The 20,860-nt window shown below is 46.4% G+C and overlaps 1 protein-coding gene across 2 annotated transcripts in view; it reads left to right on the top strand.

Moving 5' to 3' along the window:
• SPRED2 (sprouty related EVH1 domain containing 2) overlaps positions 1–20,860 on the top strand; it is a 116,004-nt gene that overhangs the window by 47,908 nt on the left and 47,236 nt on the right. The window contains exon 1 of one of the 2 annotated variants that reach the window (XM_079791788.1): positions 16,537–16,943. The exons of the other annotated variant lie outside the window; for it this stretch is intronic. Coding sequence (XP_079647914.1) covers positions 16,927–16,943 — 17 coding nt within the window. The 5' untranslated portion in view covers positions 16,537–16,926. Of the gene's footprint in view, positions 1–16,536; positions 16,944–20,860 lie in introns of those variants that run through there. 2 annotated transcript variants of the gene reach the window in all.

Below are 20,860 nucleotides of genomic sequence, written 5' to 3'. Positions count from 1 at the left end.
TGACCATGTGGCCTCCGCGTTTTGTTGAAAGGCAAACATATCAGAACACACCCCTTTGTATCTGACTGTGTTCCTTTGTACTTGAGCTTCGTATCTTTCAAAGCCGTGGCCTCGCTTCAGGAGGCGCCATGCTCGCTCCATCCTCCCAGCCATTTGCTTGAAACGTTTTCAGAAGCCCTTTGGGAACGCTTCAGAAGAAAAAGATGGTGACATTAAGTATATCAAATGGAAAGGTAGGTTGTAAGTTTGGAAATGGCCTTCAGGTGAACGAATAAGTCGAAAATAAGCTTTGGTGACGGGTCCACTGTACGTTAAAACCGAGTGCTTAACTAAAAGGCAAGGGCTGATTTCTGTGTTTTAACTTTAATGGCTGGCTCACCGATTGTAAGACCAGCCCCGCGGCAGTCCCAGAAGGAGGGTTCCAGGCAGCTCTTGACTTGGGGCAGCTCCTTGGAAGACTAGTGAAGTCTCGAGTCTTGGAGGCAGGGGTCTGGGTGTGAGTGGGCAACATTTATTAAGATGTGAGGTTCTGTTTTGGCAGTACAAGCGAGTCTTATTTGCATCTGCTGTATTAAGTAGCACCTGCAGCCGAGTTGGCCTTGAGTTGGGGTTGTAGCTGCCGGTGGGGCCCAGAGCAGCAGCAGGTCTTGTGCATCCAAGGAGTAGAGGCCAGAACCTGGGTTGACTTGCATTCCAGGTCTGTGGGTGCCTTACGATACACAGAATTCAGATCCGAAAGTGTGAGTGTGCCAAGGGAGGGGTGCTCCGGTCGTGTCCTCCTCCAAGACCGTAGAGCTGCGTGTGTAAGAAGCGCTCCCCATTCCGTGGGCACCGCTGAGTGGCTAGAAAGCAATAATCAGCTTACTGGGAGTGGAGGGAAAGTGCATGTCCCTGTGGAAAATGTCAGAAGAAAGGTCAAGGGTTTTATATCGTCAGGCTCTTGGTGACTAATACGCTCATCCAGAAGGGCTGGGCCACCAAGCGACCTTTGGATTGTTTCCTACAGGTGGAAATGAGAGGTGCCACGTCCAGTATATCCTGATGTTTATCTTGGAGGACATTCCTGTGGAAAGAGCGTGGGGCTTTGGGACTTGGTCAAACTCTAGTTCTGCTCTCTGTTGCCTGATTGTGGTGTCATAAGTAGGATTGCCTGGGCCTCATTTCTCTCACCTGTAAGATGGGGACACGATTACACTTCCGGGTTGTTGTGAGGGAAGGTCAGAGGAGTTATAAGGAGGGAAGTTATAAGGAGGGGGTTATAAGGAGGGGGGTTACAGATGTAAACCCCCCACTCTCCCAAGGCCCTGTGAATGACATCAAAAGTAACCCCAAAGCCACAGAAAGTGGACAGAGTCCCACAGTTATGCATCAGAAGATGCCACCTGCTGCAGGAAAATCCCCCCCGTCCCTTGGTGAGGTGAGGCTTGTGCTCTGAGAGGATGCTTGCCAGCTGCTCTCTGCTTGGAATAAGGCCAGCTGTTAGGGCTCCGACACTCCGCAGCTAGGACAAATGAAGCTGCCCAAGACCCTTCAGCCTCTTAACACGGGAACTTTTTAGTAGTTAACATAGGCTGATCTCGGAGAGATACACATTGGCAACTAATGCTCAGGGGGGTGGGCGGGAACCAGGGAAAAGCTTGAGGTGAACTGCCATCCTGATACGAATAACAGGTTGTCCCCCATCTGCATTTAAAGTAGGCCCACCTCTGGTTTGAATCTGTTTGCCAGGTCCCTCGTTGTTACTGTAGCTCCAGCGTCATCTTTGCTTGCACCGGTAATGCGCGGAAGCGTGGCCTGGACCCCAGGTTCAGGACCCTGGAAAGACAGATAGTTGGGCCAAGGGGGTTACCGATAAGAGCAGAGGACTGCCCCTGTCCTCTCTCACTTAGCCCTGACGTTTTCTGACCCACTCTGTTAGGTTCCTGGAACACCGATGCTCTCAGGCTTCGCTATACATTAGAATTACCCAGGAAACTTCGAAAAATATCCAGAAATTCGGGCTGCACCCCAAACAATTCAATCGAGCACCAGATTACACACATCTGAGGCCGAGGCATCACCCTTAGGGGCTGTGAACTGTCCATTCTGGTCAGTACGTTGTGAGGTCTCAGTGGCACGTGGCTGTTTTCTGATTATGAAACATTCTAAACTCCACTGAAGTAAAGAGAATAGCATACTGGACCCCAAGTATTCATCACCCAGCAGTCATTCATGTTTTCTACACACACACACACACACACACACACACACACACACACACTTTTTATTGGTGGGGGAAGGTGGGCTGGAGTGTTTTAAATCAAATCCCAAACATCGTTTTACCCATAAATAATTCAATAGGTACTTCTAAGTGTTAAGGAGTTTAAAAAAAATAACCACAGTACCATTATCACACCTAAGAAAATTAATAGTCATGCCTTCATCTCATCTAATACCAAATCCATATTCGGTTTTCTCTGGTTTGTCTCAAATGCTTCGATAGATTTGTCTTGTTCCAGTTAGGGTCCCAGCAAGTATACTTTGTTTTTAGTGGTTTGGCTTGAGCCGCAGGTGATTAAGCCAGTCACGGTGCACACGCAGGTAGCAATGCACGTGCACCGCTAAAAAGAGGTGCCCGCGGTATTTGACTCAGCTGATATTTCCAGGATGGTCTCTCTCCTTCCTTACCTCCCTTAGCCTCTGGTGGGACCTTGGCCCATCCGGGAGGAAATGCCCGTTGAGGCCTCGCCACAACACTTCTGTGCTGCTCTGCTTCTGCCTGCCTGAAGGCATGTTCCCTTCGGTAAACCTAGAATAGAACCACCAGGAGGCTTGTGGAGAGAATGAGTCAGCTCCATGGGCAGCGCTGAATTTCCTGCTCCTTTGCTGAAGGCAGTGGCTGGAAAGGGCTGGAACAGCCGATTGGGCCCCTCCCTGGGCCCTGCCGAGGGGTCCTGCTCTACTGCTTCCCCCTGGGATTCACCTGGGACTTGAGCTCTGACAGAGGGACCAGCCCGCAGGCCTGCTTCCCTGGGCTCTGTGTGGCCTCACCTCCAGCTGGAACTCTGGGTTCGGGTCCAGATAATGGCCAGGGGGGTAGAGGGGTTACTTTCTGCCCTCTGAGGTGGCACCAGACATTACAGTGCCCCTCCTTGGTGAGATAGAATGCTGTCAGGATTTCTTAAAGGGGCAGATGCCAGGATGGTTCCTAGGATGAATGGGAGGTGAGCAGGAGGAAGATAAGGGTGGTAATTGGGCAACATAAATAATAGAACTCTGCCCCACTCCTTCCACACATGCATCATACAAAATCAAAATCTCGTTATTTTTCCATAACCATATTTTTGCTTTTTAGAAGGGCTTTGTCTTGATTTCAGATGGGGTTTGCTTTTCTTCTTTCTCTGTAAAATGGGCAGGCAATTACAGAGCAGTAAACACAACTTAATATATAAAGGCGACTCTGATATATACAGTTGTTTATTACAGGATTGTTTTCAATAGCAAAAGGTTCACAAAAACCTAAATGTTCATGAATAAGGGACTAGTAAGTAAATCATGCTACATCCTTATAGTGGAATATTGTACAGATGTAAAAAGGGGATGGATTAGTTGTATGTTCCAATATGGAAAAATCTCTGAAGGGTAGAAAGCAAAGTCCAGAACATAGGAATAATGTACTGAGAAAGGGTGAGAGGAGACTACATAAACCTGGAAGGATACACACAAGCCTTTTAAAAGGTGCTTACAGTTGGCTTGTTGGTGGGAAGAAGGAACAGGGCAGATGGGATGTAGTGGGAGTATACCTTTTTATATTTTGATTATGAATCATGAATGTATTACCTATGCAGAACAGTTAACTAAATTTAAAAGAATAAATGCATCGTGCAGATAAATTGATCTCCTTTGCTCAGTTAGTGTGTTTTACAAGCTCCTGACCTCTGCCTGTCTGTACTGAAACACCCCAGAAACTGTTCTGAGATGGACCAGTGAGGCTATGACCAGCCCATGGAATGTGTGCCATATTCTTCCCATGATGCCTTGCTCAGCAGCACTTTATAAATATTTGGTTCTGTTCTGAAGGTCGTGGGCTTTTCTGCTTCCTCACGCTGAAATATAAACTGAGCTGACCACATCTAAGGTTTAACGAAGGGGACGGGGAAGGCAGGCTGCCTCCAGCACAGTTAGCTGCTGTCTTCTGTGGAGATGGTACGATGGGAGGAGCTGGGGGTGGGGGGCAGGGGGGTGCGGGCATGGCTTCCCTTCCCATTCTAGTCTTTCCGTGCAGACTGTTGCTTATCCGTTGGCATTCCATGAGCCACATTGTCTGTGTATTTGTATTTATTTCCAGCTTCTACTGAGTGGTGGTAAAATCCCTTTGAGCTGAACTGGTCCCACCCTGGGAGCTTGGAATGTTCTAATGTTAAGACTTGCTCTTCACATTTGGCACATTCTTAGTATCAGGGACAATTCCTCCAGGGCTCACAGGAAACAAACAAATGAAATCCGTGAACAGTTTTCTCCCTTTTGAGTGGAGAAAGAGGGGTAGAGAAAATCTTTGGAGACATTTGAAACAAAGGACCTAGGGGGAGTGTACCTTATTGAACAGTATTCTGAGAGATGAATTTTCACTCAGGACCTATTCTTGGCTCTGCCACAAATATACCTTTTATATTTTACTAGGGGCCCGGTGCACGATATTCGTGCACTGGGGTTGGGGGGTCCCTCAGCCCAACCTGCCCCCTCTCACATACTGGGTGCCCTCAGGGGATGTCCTACTGATGGCTTAGGCCCGTGCCCCACGCTCCTTTGTGGGAGGCAACCGGGCTGATCAGGGGAAGGCAGCAGCCCCATCACCCCGCTGCTGCAGCCACTACCAGTCACCACAGCCACCAAGGTGTTTTCATCAACACGGACTTCAGTCCCTTCACCAAGAAAAAATGACAACTTTCTTTAGGCATTTTCAAGATGTGTCTTTCATAGGATATACATTTTTTTTTTAATCCTCACCTGAGGGTATGTTCCCATTGATTTTTAGAGTGTGGATGAAAGAGGGAGAGACAGAGAGAAACATCAATGTGAGAGGGACACTTTGATTGGTTGCCTCCTGTATGAGCCCTGACCATGGGCGCCAGGCTGGGGGCCATGCAGGGACCCCTGGGCCGCACGCAGCGGTGGCCGCCAAGGGTCTCCACACACCCCAGAGGCCAGCAGCCAGCCCCCCATCATGTGCGCCAGGCTGGGGGCGTGGACCCAAACTGCCTCTTGATGCTGGAGCATTCCCAAGCGGCTGGGGGCACTATGGTGACAGGGGATGTTTCCGCCCCGCCCCCAGCCCCTTGGCTCCTGCACCTATAGGCTCAAAGTGGCCAGGGGGTGTTCTGGGACCCCTGCCACTCAGGACCTAAGCAAGGGGCCTACAGGCTCGGACTGGCCTGGGTCCTGAGGATGTTTGCGGGACCCAGCCCCTTGGCGCCTGCACCCTTGGGCTCCAAGTGGCCAGGGGGCATTCTGGGACCCTGCCACTCAGGACCTAAGTGCGGGCCTACAGGCTCTGATCGGCCTGGGTCCAGAGGATGTTTATGGGACCCAGGCCGCTCAGGACCTAAGCGCAGGCCTACAGGATCTGAGCGGCTTGGGTCTGGAGGATGTTTCCCAGACCCCAGACCTCTGCAAGTGTTTGGGGGCGGGAACATTCCCGCGTCGCTATGGCGACACGGGAATGTTCCCGCCCCGCCAAGGCTCCCAGTGGCCAGGGGGTGTTCTGGGCCCCTGCCACTCAGGACCTAAGCAGGGGCCTACAGGCTCTGATCAGCCTGGGTCCAGAGGATGTTTATGGGACCCAGGCCGCTCAGGACCTAAGCGCAGGCCTACAGGATCTGAGCGGCTTGGGTCTGGAGGATGTTTCCCAGACCCCAGACCTCTGCAAGTGTTTGGGGGCAGGAACATTCCCGCGTCGCTATGGCGACACGGGAATGTTCCCGCCCGCCAAGGCTCCCAGTGGCCAGGGGGCGTTCTGGGGCCCCCCGCCACTCAGGACCTAAGTGATCCGCCTGGGTCCGGAGGATGTTTATGGGACCCAGGCCGCTCAGGACCTAAGTGCAGGCCTACAGGATCTGAGAGGCTTGGGTCTGAAGGACGTTTCCCAGACCCCAGACCCCAGACCTCTGCAAGTGTTTGGGGGCGGGAACATTCCCGCGTCGCTATGGCGACGCGGGAATGTTCCCGCCCCTCCAAGGCTCCCATTGGCCAGGGGGCGTTCTGGGGCCCCTGCCGCTCAGGACCTAAGCGCGGGCCTACAGGCTCTGAGCGGCTTAGGTCCCAGACCCCAGACTGCTGCAAGTGTTTGGGGGCGGGAACATTCCCGCGTCGCTATGGCTCTGATCGGCCTGGGTCCGGAGGATGTTTACGGGACCCAGGCTGCTCAGTGCCCGCATATGCAAATTAACCGCCATCTTGTTCGCTCTGATTGGCTGTGGGCGTAGCGAAGGTGCGGTCAATTTGCATGTTTGCCTATTATTAGGTTAGACTAGAGGCCCGGTGCACGAATTCATGCACGGGTGGAGTCCAGCCAACCCGCCCCAATTGGGCCTATCGGGCCGGCCGGGCGGGGGGGAGAGGGCGGGGGAGGGGATGCAAGAGGTTGGCCAGCCGGCCCTGCCCCCTATCAGGGTAGGTGGGGGGCAGTCAGGGGAGGGGCCGGCTAGGGGGAGGGGCCGTAGGCAGTTGACCAGCCAGCCCCGCCCCCTGATAGAACTCCTGGTCGAGGGGACAATTTGCATATTAGCCTTTTATTATATAGGATTTGATTGTGCATTTGGAGCTTATGCTTTGGTTTTTAAGTCTATAAAATAGGTGGAGCCCACATTCATTGTCTGTGTGTCCCCCCCACCCCCCCCCCCCCCCCCGCCCCCGTTCCCTTCTGAGACTTATTTTAGTGAAATTTGAAGGCTGTCCTTTGAAATGGACAGTGTAAATGAAGAGGGTTGGTAAGCCTAAGCCTCCCTTGGTCCCTTTTCTTCCTGGAATGAGAACTACAGTGAGTACTGTTCTAGGGATGGGTACTGATCAGGTTGAGGTTTGTTCACGGACTTGTTATCTCTCCCACAGGCCTCTTCCTTTCTTGACTAGAGCTGTACACACGATGAAAATCGCATGTGGTTATAATTAACCTTGGCAGTTCTGTGGGCGGCCAGCACAGTCTTTCTCCTCTTCCTCCAGTCTTGGGAAGGCCCATGTGTTCACGATGGAACACCAAGTGAGGTCGTTGGCCAGCACTTAGTGTCCACATTGACATGAAATATCTACTGCATCTTTAAACCCTAGAGTCACTTCGAGGGTGGCAGTGGGCCAGGAGAGGCATGTGGATAGTGGGCCCCAAATAACAGCCAACTCCAGCAGATGTGTTCATTGAGAGGAAGAGCCTCGAATGGGCTCCGACTCTTGCTTCTGTTCTCTTGCTGAGAGGGTGGTGGTGAATTTTCATCTGTGAGACTTCCCAGTAAGGCACTCATCTTTTTCTTTTAAAAAAAAATATATATTTTATTGATATTTTACAGAGAGGAAGGGAGAGGGAGAGAGAGTTAGAAACATCAATGAGAAACATCGATCAGCTGCCTCCTGCACACCCCCTACTGGGGATGTGCCCACAACCAAGGTACATGCCCCTGACCGGAACCGAACCCGGGACCCTTGAGTCCGCAGGCTGACGCTCCATCCACCGAGCCAAACCCGTTAGGGCAAGGCACTAATCTTAACTCCCACGCAGAGCAAGGTTCACAGAGCAAGGTTCACTTCTCAGGGAGGTACTTTGGACTCTCCCCTTTCCTCCCCTCTCAGTGGAAGCTTTACTGTGACCGCTCTTGGGAGTTCCTGAGACTGGGGGATACTTGAGGCAAGTTGGATGCTCACTAACTGTGCCTTCGGGTGAACCAGGGGGAAGAAGTTGGTGCAAGGTCTTATCTGTAGGCCTTATCTGATAGTTTGTGATATTGACCAGTGAGCCTTAACTCAGGTTCACTGGCCCATTTTTTTAAATTTCTGATAGAAGTAAAATGTTTGTGGCAAAGTCAGGAGTCATTTTCAGAGAAACGTGTGCCTTTGGCTGCCCTTCTGATGATGTATTTACTCTGGCACCTGAGAATTGTAGTGCAGGTAAATATTCTGGACACCGTCATTTATTTTTCTTTTTAACAAAGGTTTTATATACATATATATATATATATAAATTTTATTGAAGGGAAAGGAGAGAGAGATAGAAACATCAGTGATGAGAGAGAATCGTTGAACAGCTGCCTCCTGCATGCCCCCCACTGGGGATCGAGCCTGCAACCCGGGCATGTGCCCTTGACCGGAATCGAACCTGGGACCCTTCAGTCCACAGGCCGACACTCTATCCACTGAGCCAAACCAGCGAGGGTGTCATTTACTTTTCTTGTTCTGGAATCATGTCTGATTGCTTTTCAGAAACCAGAAGTCAACGGTGTGACAGAATTTGATTTTAGCTAGGTAGGTAATTCTTGTAAGGAACAATGGACTTAGAGTTTTGGGTCCAGTTCTGACTAGGCTGCTCTCCTAGTTTTTTTAGATAATATCTAAGGTCCATCATGTGTGAAATCCATAAATGAGTTACTTGCCCCCTCTGGGGTGCTGAACTAAAGCAGGGAAGAAACATTTCACTAAGCTCTGCGCTTATTACCTTTTGTCTTTATCAGAAATGAAAAAATAGGAAAATATTACTTCCCAATCATTTTTAAAATGTGGCAAAGAATACAATAAATTAGCAAGCAGGCATCACATAATTGTAGAAACCTGTAATGCTCTTAAATTCTACCTCCCAGAGGTCATCTCAGTGAATGTTTTCCTTTCCTAAATATTCCTAAATATTCCACGGTAAACTTACCACTTTTTGTAATGAAGAAGAAATACACATTACAAAAGTTTGCTACCACGTTTCTGTCATTTCCTTCCTTCATATAATCTTTATCTCCACTCCCTATTTAAGCCAGTAAAGTTTTCTCTATGGTTTGTCTGTTGAATGAATGAAAAAAAAAATTTTTTTTTGGTCTGCCAAGGTTTTACCATTTGCTGGACACTGAGCTACAAAAGTAAACTAGAAAAATGAAAGAAAACCTTTTCTTGAGAATCTCACATCCAATGGCAAAGGTGACATGCAAGTCGTAACAGAATGCTGTAGTGGTGTTACTGATGGCCACGAAGGCAGAGAAGAGGGTGTGTCGGACTGTTGCCAAGAGTCCTGGGAGATCGTAAGGCACAGTGCTTATGATACAGCCACAGCTCATGTTCACAGGAGCTGATACTGTTGACTAATGTTTGTAAGAAAACGTCAGTTTGAGCTTTGGAGTGAGCTCTGCATCCTTTTAAACTATTGTGTTAGGCCCTGGCTATCTAAGTCAGTTGGTGAGTGCTGTCCCAATATGCCAGGATTGCGGGTTCAATCCCTGGTCAGGGCACATACAAGAATCAGCCAATGAATGTGTAAATAAGTGGAACAACAAAAAGTGATGATTCTCTATCTCCCTTCCTCTCTCTCTAAAATCAATTTTAAAACATTTTTTTAAGCTGGTATGTTAGTTAGTTTAGGCTGGCCTCTTAGATCCAGGGTCAGGAATATAGCTTTGTCCCCAGTCCCTTCCTCTTTTTGTTGTTGTTAATCATCACTTGAGGATATTTCCCTATTGATTCTTAGAGTGGAAGGGAGGGGGAGAGACAGAGAGAAAGAGAAATAGCCATGCAAGAGAGAGACACATTGATTGATTGCTTCCCCCGGCAGGGGATTAAGCCTGCAACCAAGGTATGTGCCCTTGACTGGAATCGAACCCAGGACCCTTCAGTCTGCGGGTGGATGCTCTATCCACAGCCAAATCGGCTAGGGCCCCAGTCCCTTGGTCTTTAGTAGACCAGCATTGCCCAGCTTTCTTTCTCTCTCTGTCTACTTGTATTACTAGGCAGCGTTCTCATTTAGCTGTTACCAATTCATTCCTTGCAGAGTTTTGGAGCTTCAGGGACTGAACTAGTTTCAGCCCTACATTTTCTAGACAAGGAAATTGAGGCACCAAGAAGATAAGTGATTCTGCTCAAGGTCATATAACTAGTGGTAAAGCCAGGCCCAAGCTCCTGCCTCCCAACCAAATGAGTTCGTAGGACTTCTAACTTCAATAATGTGTGCTATTTACATAGGTGCGTGGTTAGAGAGTATTGTTGAGAGTTCTCAGGTGAGCTTTCTGTGTCCACAGCTGAATATCTGTATAGCCATCTGACAAACAGAGGTGGCTTCCGTGGACGGTTTGCTTAGCTAGAAAGCTCCATTGTCTTGGATACATTTTTTTGTGAACAACATCAAGGTGAGGGGTAGATTTCTTTTCTGAAGTCTGTTCCTGGAATTACACCGCCTTTGAGCAACTTCAGGTCTCATCTGGCCTCTGGCCTAAAGTTAGGGGAACAACAGGATGGGCTGAGCTAGGCTGATGGCAGATTGGGACCAGCCTGCTCAAAGTGTTCAGTGATAGTCATGGTACACGTGCACCTTGAGGAACAAACCGTCCAACCTTGAGCAGATTTCAAACACAGGCCTCACTGCTCTGCCTGGCAGAGAGTAAGTACACTATAGGAACACCCTATATTCCCTCTCTAGATCTTGAGGCAACCTCATCCCTTGACCTTAAAATTTACCCCTAGGCCCAGGCCTGGTTTCTCTTGGCAGCCCAGGTCTCTGAGGTCAGGCCCTGTTGCCCTGTTGACTCTGCAGGCTTGAAGGGTACAGTGGTTTTCTAGTGGACACCCAGCCTCCAGTACAGCCGTATACAGGCACACCTCAGAGATACTGCAGGTTCCATTCCAGAACCAGTTGTGATATTTTTGCTGGTGGAGGATGTTGCCTTTGATTTCTTTAAAACAAAACAAAACAAAATCTGCAGCACCTGTGAAGCACAGTAAAGCAAAGGGCAATACAACGAGGCACGCCTGTACCCAGGACCCTAAATGCTCTCACTTTTTCCTTTCTGTCCAGCCCTTGGCTCCCTCCATCATTTCCCCCAGTGACTTTCCCATATTCCTGATATATTTTGGATTCCTTCCTTTTTATCAGTCCTGGCCTGTTTGTATAACATCCTGTGCTCCGGAGATTCAGACTCTCTAGACTAAATCAACCTGGTAGTTCAGCCCCCTGTTTCCCCTCCACACCCATCAGGAACAGGATTGTAGGTGCATTGATACAGCCATACAGAGCACCCGACACCTCGTGGCTACTCGGTGAATGTGAGTACCCTTTCCCTAGAGCAGTGGTTCTCAACCTTTCTAATGCCGCGACCCTTGAATACAGTTCCTCATGTTGTGGTGACCCCCAACCATAAAATTATTTTCGTTGCTACTCCATAACTGTAATTTTGCTACTGTTAATGAATCGTAATGTAAATATCTGTGTTTTCCGATGGTCTTCGGCGACCCTGCTAGTGGTTCTCAACACAGGGTCGCCGAAGACCATCGGAAAACACAGGTATTTACATTACGATTCATAACAGTAGCAAAATTACAGTTATGGAGTAGCAACGAAAATAATTTTATGGTTGGGGGTCACCACCACATGAGGAACTGTATTAAAGGGTCGCGGCATTAGGAAGGCTGAGAACCACTGCTCTAGAGAAACCTGGTTGAATCTACAAACCTCGCTCTGAAAGGTCTTCTTCATATCATAGGGTCTCTTGGTTCTTTTTTAAAAACCTGCGTTGCCTAATAGCCCATATGCATTTAGTTAGTGACGGTCTTCTGACTCTGGCCAAGCAGAACATCCCCAAATTAATCATGAGCTTTGGAGGGAGCCTTATCTTACCCCTGTGCCAGCCATTAACACTTTAGGGCTGCAAACTAACTTGGCTTCACGTGAGATTTTCGTATCGTCTCTGAAATCCTGCTCTCATGGGGAACAATAGACATCATCGGCCTCCCTCCTCTTCCTTGACCAGCTCCAGCCTCGTCATCCACTTTATTATTTACCATGTGCAGTTTTCTATTGGGTTGACTTTACAAAAATATTGACATTTGCCAGTAAGGCGCAACAAGTGACCGCCAGAAAGACACTGTGTGTCTTAAGTACACCCCAGATTTAATCTCTGTCCGAACAGCTGGCTTAGACTTTTTTTTTGTAAGAGAACTAGCTGAAATAATTAGAATGGTTTCTTTTGTTCAGATTTCCTCTCCCAGAGACAAGTCCCGGGAGTCCCTTCACCTGCATTATCCATTAACGCTGCGGGTTCATTTTCCCCAAATAAACAAGTTTTCCTGCCAAAGAAAACAGGCAGGATGATTGGATGCAGGGATGCATCTTGGGACCTGCATTTGGGGCATGTTGTTCATTTTTCTGGGCTGGCCCCTCGTCTTCTTACTGGGCTCTTGTTGGCAGCGGTGGTGGTGTAGCAACCCTCCTGTGTGAAGGCCCCCAGCGCTGCATCAATCCTGCCGTGGCTGTCCAGCCCTCCTGAAAGCATCCTTCATTTCTGTTTGCTCAGTTTCCTGAATGCCTCTTCCAGATCATTTTTCACCTCTTGCTTCAAGCTCTAGGGACACATGTGGTTTCGACATAATGCACAGATGTGACTGGGGGGAGGGGAGGCAGGCTGTGCACTCACACCCATCAGCTGGGGTCACTGGACTCTGCAGTGGGGAAGGCGGAAAGACCAGCAGGCAACCTCAGGCTCTGTAGGTTTCCCCACCTGCCCTGAGACAGACGCTGTGTTTTGTGTTGCAAGGGAAGCATGAGCTGTATAGCTCCCGTGGACCAAATCACCACCGGTAACGCTTGTGTATCTGATTCTGAATTGAGGCATTAAGCAGAGTAAGGGACAAAAGACCAAAACTTGTGTAGGGAAAAGAGCTGGTTCTTTATCCCTCAAATGTTGCTCACCAGTGGTCTGCAGACTTTTTTCTGTGAAGGTCTAGATCCGTGGTCGGCAAACTGCGGCTCGTGAGCCACATGCGGCTCTTTGGCCCCTTGAGTGTGGCTCTTCCACAAAAGACCACGGCCTGGGCGAGTCTATTTTGAAGAAGTGATGTTAGAAGAAGTTTAAGTTTAAAAAATTTGGCTCTCAAAAGAAATTTCAATCGTTGTACTGTTGATATTTGGCTCTGTTGACTAATGAGTTTGCCGACCACTGGTCTAGATAGTAAATATTTTTCAGCTTCGGGGACCATATTGTTTCTGTCACAACTGCTCAGTTCTGTCTTTGTAGCACTAAAGCAGCCATAGACGAAGTGGAAACAGATGAGTGTGGTGTCTGGCCATGATTTACCCACCCCGGACAGTCTAAATTCATAAAATTTAAAATATCCTTATCATTGTTTGCATAAATTAATGAGTGCTTTGTATGTGGCCAGGCTCTTACCAAGTACTTGTAAACGATCATATTTATCCCATACAGAACAATTATGTGAGGTCATTCATAGCTTTGTACCCATTTTACAGATAAAGAAACAGAGGCTCAGATAAGTTTAAACTATGCAAGTAAGGGCCAGGCTGGATTTTGGACCAAGACAGCTTAACTCATGCTCTTTCCCTTTACACGGTCAGTACAGCCTACAGTACTAACATCATTGATACCCACATTTGCTTTTGTATCTTCACATTTAGCCAGTATTTGGACTTTAGCCCCTCAAAAAAACATACAGACAGATAATTGCTTAAAAAAAAAACACCCAGAAAGAACCACCCCAAAACTTGGCAAGAATTTTAAAAATAAGGGTCCATTAGTGAGTTCATATAAATTGGAAGCCATGTTTTACTGTGTTTTCCAGGCTTGTTTTGCTTCTTAAGGATCAGTGCTAGGAGACGGGCCTGGGGAGCCTGGAGGCCAAAGATACCCAGACTGGTTTCCAAGCTCCAAGACCCCGTGCTCTGAAAATGGCGAGGTGGAGCTGGGCCTGAAGCAAGCTACTGCTCCGAGGCGTGGCCTCACCAAGACCAGCTGCCTCTTACGGAAACACCAACACCAGCACGAGCTGTCCACTCCCTTGTACACACAGGTGCAGCTCCTTGGCTGCCACTGATGGGGACTTAGGGGACTTAGGGGAGACGGATAATCCCATAATACAAGCTGTCTGCGGACTACCTGTGGTCATTAGCACGCAAGTCAACCAGATAAGGAATGTCTATTAAAGATAGTAGAAGCCAAGTTTGGATGCTTTTCGTGGTGATAGTAAAGTGTATTCTGAAGAAAACTTAGAAAGAGCAAAAGGTCAGAAAAAAGATATCCCGTATTTCACCACCTACAACATTTCCCCAAGTGCTTTGTTTAACAGTAATGGAAGTGGAGGTTCCTGTGGTCAAATGAGTTTATGAAAGACTAGACTAAACAAACTTAAACAGAATTTTCAAGGATATAGTATATTGTTTTCCTGAAATGTTTATTTGGGTTTTTTGTTTTGTTTTTGGAGCCTCTTATAATATTGTTTGCAAGGAACATCCTTTGAGGCACCCTAACCCAGAGGCATTTCTCAATGTTTACATGTTTGTAAATTTCCTGATGGTCAGGACATTTTTAAAAGGGTGAAGGTGGCAGCAACAACTATGGTAGTTATGAAACCATACAGTTCTCTCTCTCTTTTTTTTTTATAGAAGTTATATATTTGTGTTTAACTTTATTTTAAAATATGTCATACTCCAGTGTCTTCATTCTGCTCACTGTGATACTGCAGAGAAATTATTCTTCATCACTGCTCAGCACAATCATCATATATGCTTAATGCTTAATCATCACTTCTATTATCTCATTTTACTTTTTCCAGTTTCCTTGCATTATTATAGTGTCTCTGTTACTGTTTTTTTGTGTGTGTTTTTTTTAATTTCTTTATTGATTAAGGCAGTGGTTCTCAACCTTTCTAATTCCACGACCCTTTAATACAGTTCCTCCTGTTGTGGTGACCCCCAACCATAAAATTATTTTCGTTGCTACTTCATAACGAATTTTGCTACTGTTATGAATCGTAATGTAAATATCTGTGTTTTCCGATGGTCTTGGGCTCTACAGCAGCGGTTCTCAACCTGTGGGTCGCAACCATCGGAAAACACAGATATTTACATTACGATTCATAACAGTAGCAAAATTCGTTATGAAGTAGCAACGAAAATAATTTTATGGTTGGGGGTCACCACCACATGAGGAACTGTATTAAAGGGTCGCGGCATTAGAAAGGTTGAGAACCACTGCAGTGGGACCTCTGTATTTCAAGTGTCCCATACTGACTTGTCATGCTTTCAGAACATAACAACAACACAGAGGTTTTTTTTGTAATGACATCTAGTTTCAACAGTGGTTTCGTTGAACATACCTTGGAGCTTCCATATCTGGGTTTTTTTCTGGCCATGAAATCAAAGCTCTCTTTCTCCTTCAGGTGGTTTAAGTAACCCAATTAGAGCATCAAGTGAGTCGGGCAAACACTGTGCCACATTACAAAGCGATTTGTTGGTTTAAGGGGACTGTGGATGTGACATAACCTCTCAGAGCGTTTGCAGAACCATATAAGGAAGCTGGAAATAGTCACCTCTCCCTCACTGTGTCAACATTGAGCTCACAAAGGAGGCCTGGACTGATGACCTCAAAGCAAGCACAAGGAACAGCCAGACAGTCTTGGGAGGAGAGGGCACCGAGCATTTGTGTTTGGGGTGGGGGTGGGGTGGATGCAGCCCTCACAGTGGCCTTAGGACGGGTGTGTCATACCTGCAGGCTGGACTCTCACCCACAACGGCACCGTGTAAAAGGGGCCGCACGCTCACATGTATGGCAGGTTCATACCTATCTTGAAAGTGCCTTGTTTGGGGCACAAATTAGACTATAGGGACTGAACATTGAAAAACACACACAAACATTTGATTAAAATTTTCAGAGATACTCAAAAGAAGAGAGAATAATAAGCCAATGCTTCTAGGCTCACCTCGCAGATGCAACAATTACCAAGATTTTGCCGCATTTTCTTACCTCCCACCATGTTTTTTTTTTTTTGGCTAAAATACTTCACGACAAATCCCAGAGAGCTTATCATTTCACCCCTAACATGCTTCCTCTAAAAGCTAGGCATTTTATAAACAGAATGCCACTGTCCCACCTAAGAAAACACACCCAGGGACCAAAATGTTGGTGTGCAGTTTTCACAGAGCACCTGCAACTAGGTAACCTTACAGCATACGAATCAACGAGAGGCCCTAGCTGGTTTGGCTCAGTGGATAGAGCGTCGACCTGCGGACTGAAGGGTCCCAGGTTCGATTCTGGTCAAGGGCACATGCCTAGGTTGCGGGCTTGATGCCCAGTAGGGGATGTGCAGGAGGCAGCCAATCAATGATTCTCATCATTGATGTTTCTATCTCTTTCCTTCTCCCTTCCTCTCTGTAATTTAAAAAAAAAAAAATGTTAAAAGAAAAAAAGAATCAACGAGGGCCTCGCTGATGGCTTAAAAGAGGGAGCAGGGCCCTTGCTCTCAACTCGGAACAACATCATTTGGATTGGGGGTGGGAGCAGGTGAACGGTTTGCACTTGTGGTTCTACGGACTCTAATCTCGGGTATTGAGCTATGCCATTTGTTTCCTGGGCACTTCGTAGTACCATCAATGACTGATAATTGTAACTTACAGGAATTCTCTTAAACAATATTTTAATTGGAAGAAGCATCTGTCAGCTGTCAGGCTTCCAGCTTCCACTTTTGAGAAGCAGGATGTTGAATGTAAGTAATGACAAAACAGGCCTATAAAATGCGGACTAACCCTCGGATGACTCATCCAGTACGATGCAGTATATTTGTCAAGGAGACTGAATCATATATGGGGGAAACCACGGCTCAAGCAGCCAGCTGGTTCTCAGGTCCGCAAGGGACGGTCCATTTTTATCGGAAGCTTTAGAGTAGCAATAATGCTAATACCCAGCACGTGGGCTCTACCATGTAGAGGAAATGGCACCGCCCGGCAGGTATGTACTTGCTGTTTACATGGGCTTTCTTTTCTCCTTCTCTTCTGCCTAAGCTTTCTGGTGTTTGCTTTCTGCCGTTTTTAAGGGAGGGAGAAAATTATTCAATTTATAAAGAAGTGAAGCGTGTGTGTTTGTGTGTGGTGTGCCCATGTGCAAGGACACATAGGTAACCGTGGTCTTTTGTTGGACAAAGAGTTCTTGGTCACTCATCTCCTTTTCTGAAAACAAATTTCTCCTTAGGTATTCAGCTAGAGATGGTCTTAACCCCATCCCCTTTGTTAAGCCCTTGGGTTAAAAGATGCTGCCTAGGAAACAGCTTGCAGAGGTGGTATACCTTTTGGGGGACTAGCTTAAAACTTAAAAAAGAACTGAATAAGCAGAGGTGAGCTATAAAGGATGTGGTCGAATTATAACTATTGTATTTATGATGTTGGATTTTTTTTTTCTCAATATTGTGCTTCTTCCTACCTTTCAAGATGCATGACTTAATGCAAGAAAGCTTTATTCCCCTCCTGAGGGACTATGTCTGTTTTTACAAATTATAATTTGTTCATGCTAAATTCATGCATTAACTTTTCTAGGTGGGAGAGGGGGAGCTGGGGGGCTCGGTATCAACATTTAATTATAGCTTTCACGTGATCTGAAGGATTGCTCTGCATAATTGGGAGGCTGTGTCGCCTGTCTGACCGCCCTCCTTCACCCCCCCCCCCCCACCCCACCGCCTTCACTCACTAAATTTAAACAATGCCTGGCGAGTTAAGGCACAGATCTTGTTTATTTGAGTACATTAAACATTCCTCTGTGTGTTGACAGTCCATTCAGTGTCCCCTTGTGTTTTTAAAAAAGATTTTTTGCATCCTACTTGTTAGGGACAGAAGCAGTACTATTTCTGCTTTTCTGGTCTGTCTGTCCAGAATGGCTGGGTGAGGACAACTGCCCACAATTCTGCCTAAGGTTTAGTATTTTTGGAGCAACTCCGTATATGCTGATAAATTCTGTTATCACTCGGACAGCATTAAACATATGGGACTACCAAGCTGGAAAAATAGGCAGTGTTTCTCTTCCCCTTTCTTGTAAAGCCCATAACAATGTCTTGTTTTCCTTGAGGCATCTGTATTTTAAACTGTCAGTGGTAAATGTGTTAAATTTACTTCTTTAAATACATTTAGAAATTCAGATCATCTGGAAAGTCAGCATGAAGGGGTTTATTTGGTTCGTTTGTTTGTTTTGTAGATTTTAAGGGGTATGCTTTTTTTAGAATGGCCAACTTGTTTTTGGGGGCGGGACTATCTCCAAATTTCATTAATTTTGCATTCTATAAATGAAAGCCACCTGTTATGCTGTACCGTGCTAATTATGGTAGAGGACAATAATGAGGAAGGACAGTATTTGAAATATGTGGGGGTTTTGTTAAGAATTTTCCTGCCCACATCTGTAGTGCTTATTTTTACATTTGTGTGTATACATGCATAGTGCCTATTTAATAATGGCACTTGGTGATATTAAAAAAATAACTTCGGATTCAGAGTGAGAGTCCTTTTTATTCTCATTAACATTTTTGTACGCTGTAAAAGGTAAGCTATTTAAAAAAAATATTAGCTTAGCCCTAGCCAGTTTGGCTCGGTGGATAGAGCGTCGGCCTGCGGACTGAAGGGTCTCAGGTTCGATTCCGGTCAAGGGCATGTACCTTGGTTGTGGGCACATCCCCAGTGGGGGGTGTGCAGGAGGCAGCCAATCAATGATTCTCTCTCATCATTGATGTTTCTATCTCTCCCTCTTTCTTCCTCACTGAAATCGATAAAAATATATTTTTTTAAAAGTGTTAGCTTAAACTAAAGCCTGAATTTTGTGACCTTATAGTAAATGGGGTTCTCACTGGAAGCCACACTCTGAATGCCACACTCAGCTCAGGGTTCACTTTGTCAAAAGTCATCTGAGCCCAGCCGGTGTGGCTCAGTGGTTGAGTGTCAACCTATGAACCAGGAGGTTGAGGTGTGATTCCCAGTCAGGGCACATGCTCGGGTTGTGGGCTTGATCCCCAGTGGGAGGTGTGCAGGAGGCAGCCGATCAGTGATTCTCTCTCATCATTGATATTTCTCTCTCTCCCTCCCTACCTTCTCCTCTCTGAAATCAATAAAAATATGATTATTTTTTAAAATGTTACCAGAAAAATAATGTGACTTAATATGGACTAAAGGCAGAATAGCTCATTTGCTCCGATTTTCCTGACATCTTCAGTTCCATTATATCTTTTTTTTCCTTGAGCCTATAGAAAATGATTACAGGTAGGTATATGAAAACATGTCTTTTATTTTTTTAAATATATTTTTATTGATTTCAGAGAAGAAGGGAGAGAGAGAGGGATAGAAACATCAATGATGAGAGAGAATCATTGATTGACTGCTTCCTACACTCCCCACATTGGGGATCAAGCCCGCAACCTGGGCATGTGCCCTGACCGGGAATCAAACCATGACCTCCTGGTTCATAGGTCGACACTCAACCACTGCGCCACCCCAGCCGGGCAACTTCACTCTCTTCTTGTCTGCATGGTTTCTGACATGAAATCCACTGTCATCCTTCTCCTTATTCCTCTCTAAGTAAGGTGGCTTTCCCCCTCGAAAATCTTTTTCAAGGTTTTCTCTCTTTGGTTTTCTGATGTTTGAATAGCATAGGCATAGATATCAATGAAAACATGTCTTTTAAAGTTCTTGATTTATTGGCATTCTCTGTGAAAATGTGTTGCTTTCCTGTGATTTGTGTAGTTGAGACTAACTCAGGTCCAGTCCAGATTATCTCAGGGCAACATAGATTTCGTTCAGCTTTGGTTGCATTATGCACCCAGGGCATATCGATCACTGAGGTTCAGCAATGATAATTACCCCTACAGTTGGGCCCGCCACTCCTCAGGGGCCCCTTTGCTGTTAAGCACCAGGAGCCATCACTCCAGAGTGACCACCTGGTTTTTAGATTCTCCTTTTCCCTTTGGAGGACACAGGAATACAGAGCCAGAGCCAGTAGCAACGGTCTCAGATCATTCAACTTGGAAGCGATCAATAGATATTGAGTGAGACGCTGCCTATGGTCAGAGCTATGTACTGGGTAGTGTTAAATTAAGAAATGCTTACGATCCGGGCCTAGCCCTGCCCTTGTTTTAATTCCCCTTTCAGTGGGAATTTATTGTTATGGGCGATGGGCTCCTCCTGGGTTTTCTTTTATTCATAGATTTACTGGAGTCTGTAATCTGGAGCCACTAATTGCTCTGTATAGAAACGACTCTCAGCTATTCCCTTTTGGTTCTTCAACATCTAACTCTTCTTGGATGGATATCAAGAAAGAACTGTCCTACTCAGAAATTCATTTGATAGTTTTAGTGGCCATGTTTTCTGAGCCACCTTGCACAGAGGTTTTTGGTTTTTTGTTCTATTTCATTTTCTCTCTTCTTCCTTGAGGGGAGAGGCAGAGAGAGTGTTTGAATCCTCAAAGCTTAGAGTCCAGAATATTTTAGTGAAACAGATTAGTAAACATCGAGGATAATTTTCCCAATCTTTGAGGTTCCAAGACCCCTCCCCTCTTTAGCATCTTATAAAAAGTATATTCTAATGACTCAAAGCTGTAATGAATTCAGTAACCGTTTAATAAAAACAGATTTAAAATCACCATAGGTTATCTGTCGACATTTTAAAATACTTGCATTTAGAGAGATCTGTTTAGTGAGTCCACCAGCCGTTCCTGCCGTGCGGGCGGATGATTGATGGGTGCTTGGTGATCTCCCCCAAGGGGAGGACTGGGCCTGCCTATTCATTGCCTGCTGTCCATTGCCCACTCTCCTGCTGTTACACTGTCCCCCCACATCCGGGGTTTATGGTCACTCTGCCTACACAAGGGTTGCGATGATCAACACTTAGATAAATCTT

The sequence above is a fragment of the Cnephaeus nilssonii genome, assembly GCF_951640355.1.
Source record: "Cnephaeus nilssonii genome assembly, chromosome: 15".
In the NCBI taxonomy this organism is placed as follows: domain Eukaryota; kingdom Metazoa; phylum Chordata; class Mammalia; order Chiroptera; family Vespertilionidae; genus Cnephaeus; species Cnephaeus nilssonii.
The sequence above is the reverse complement of the archived record's forward strand: the minus strand, read 5'-3'. Positions and strand labels throughout refer to the sequence as shown.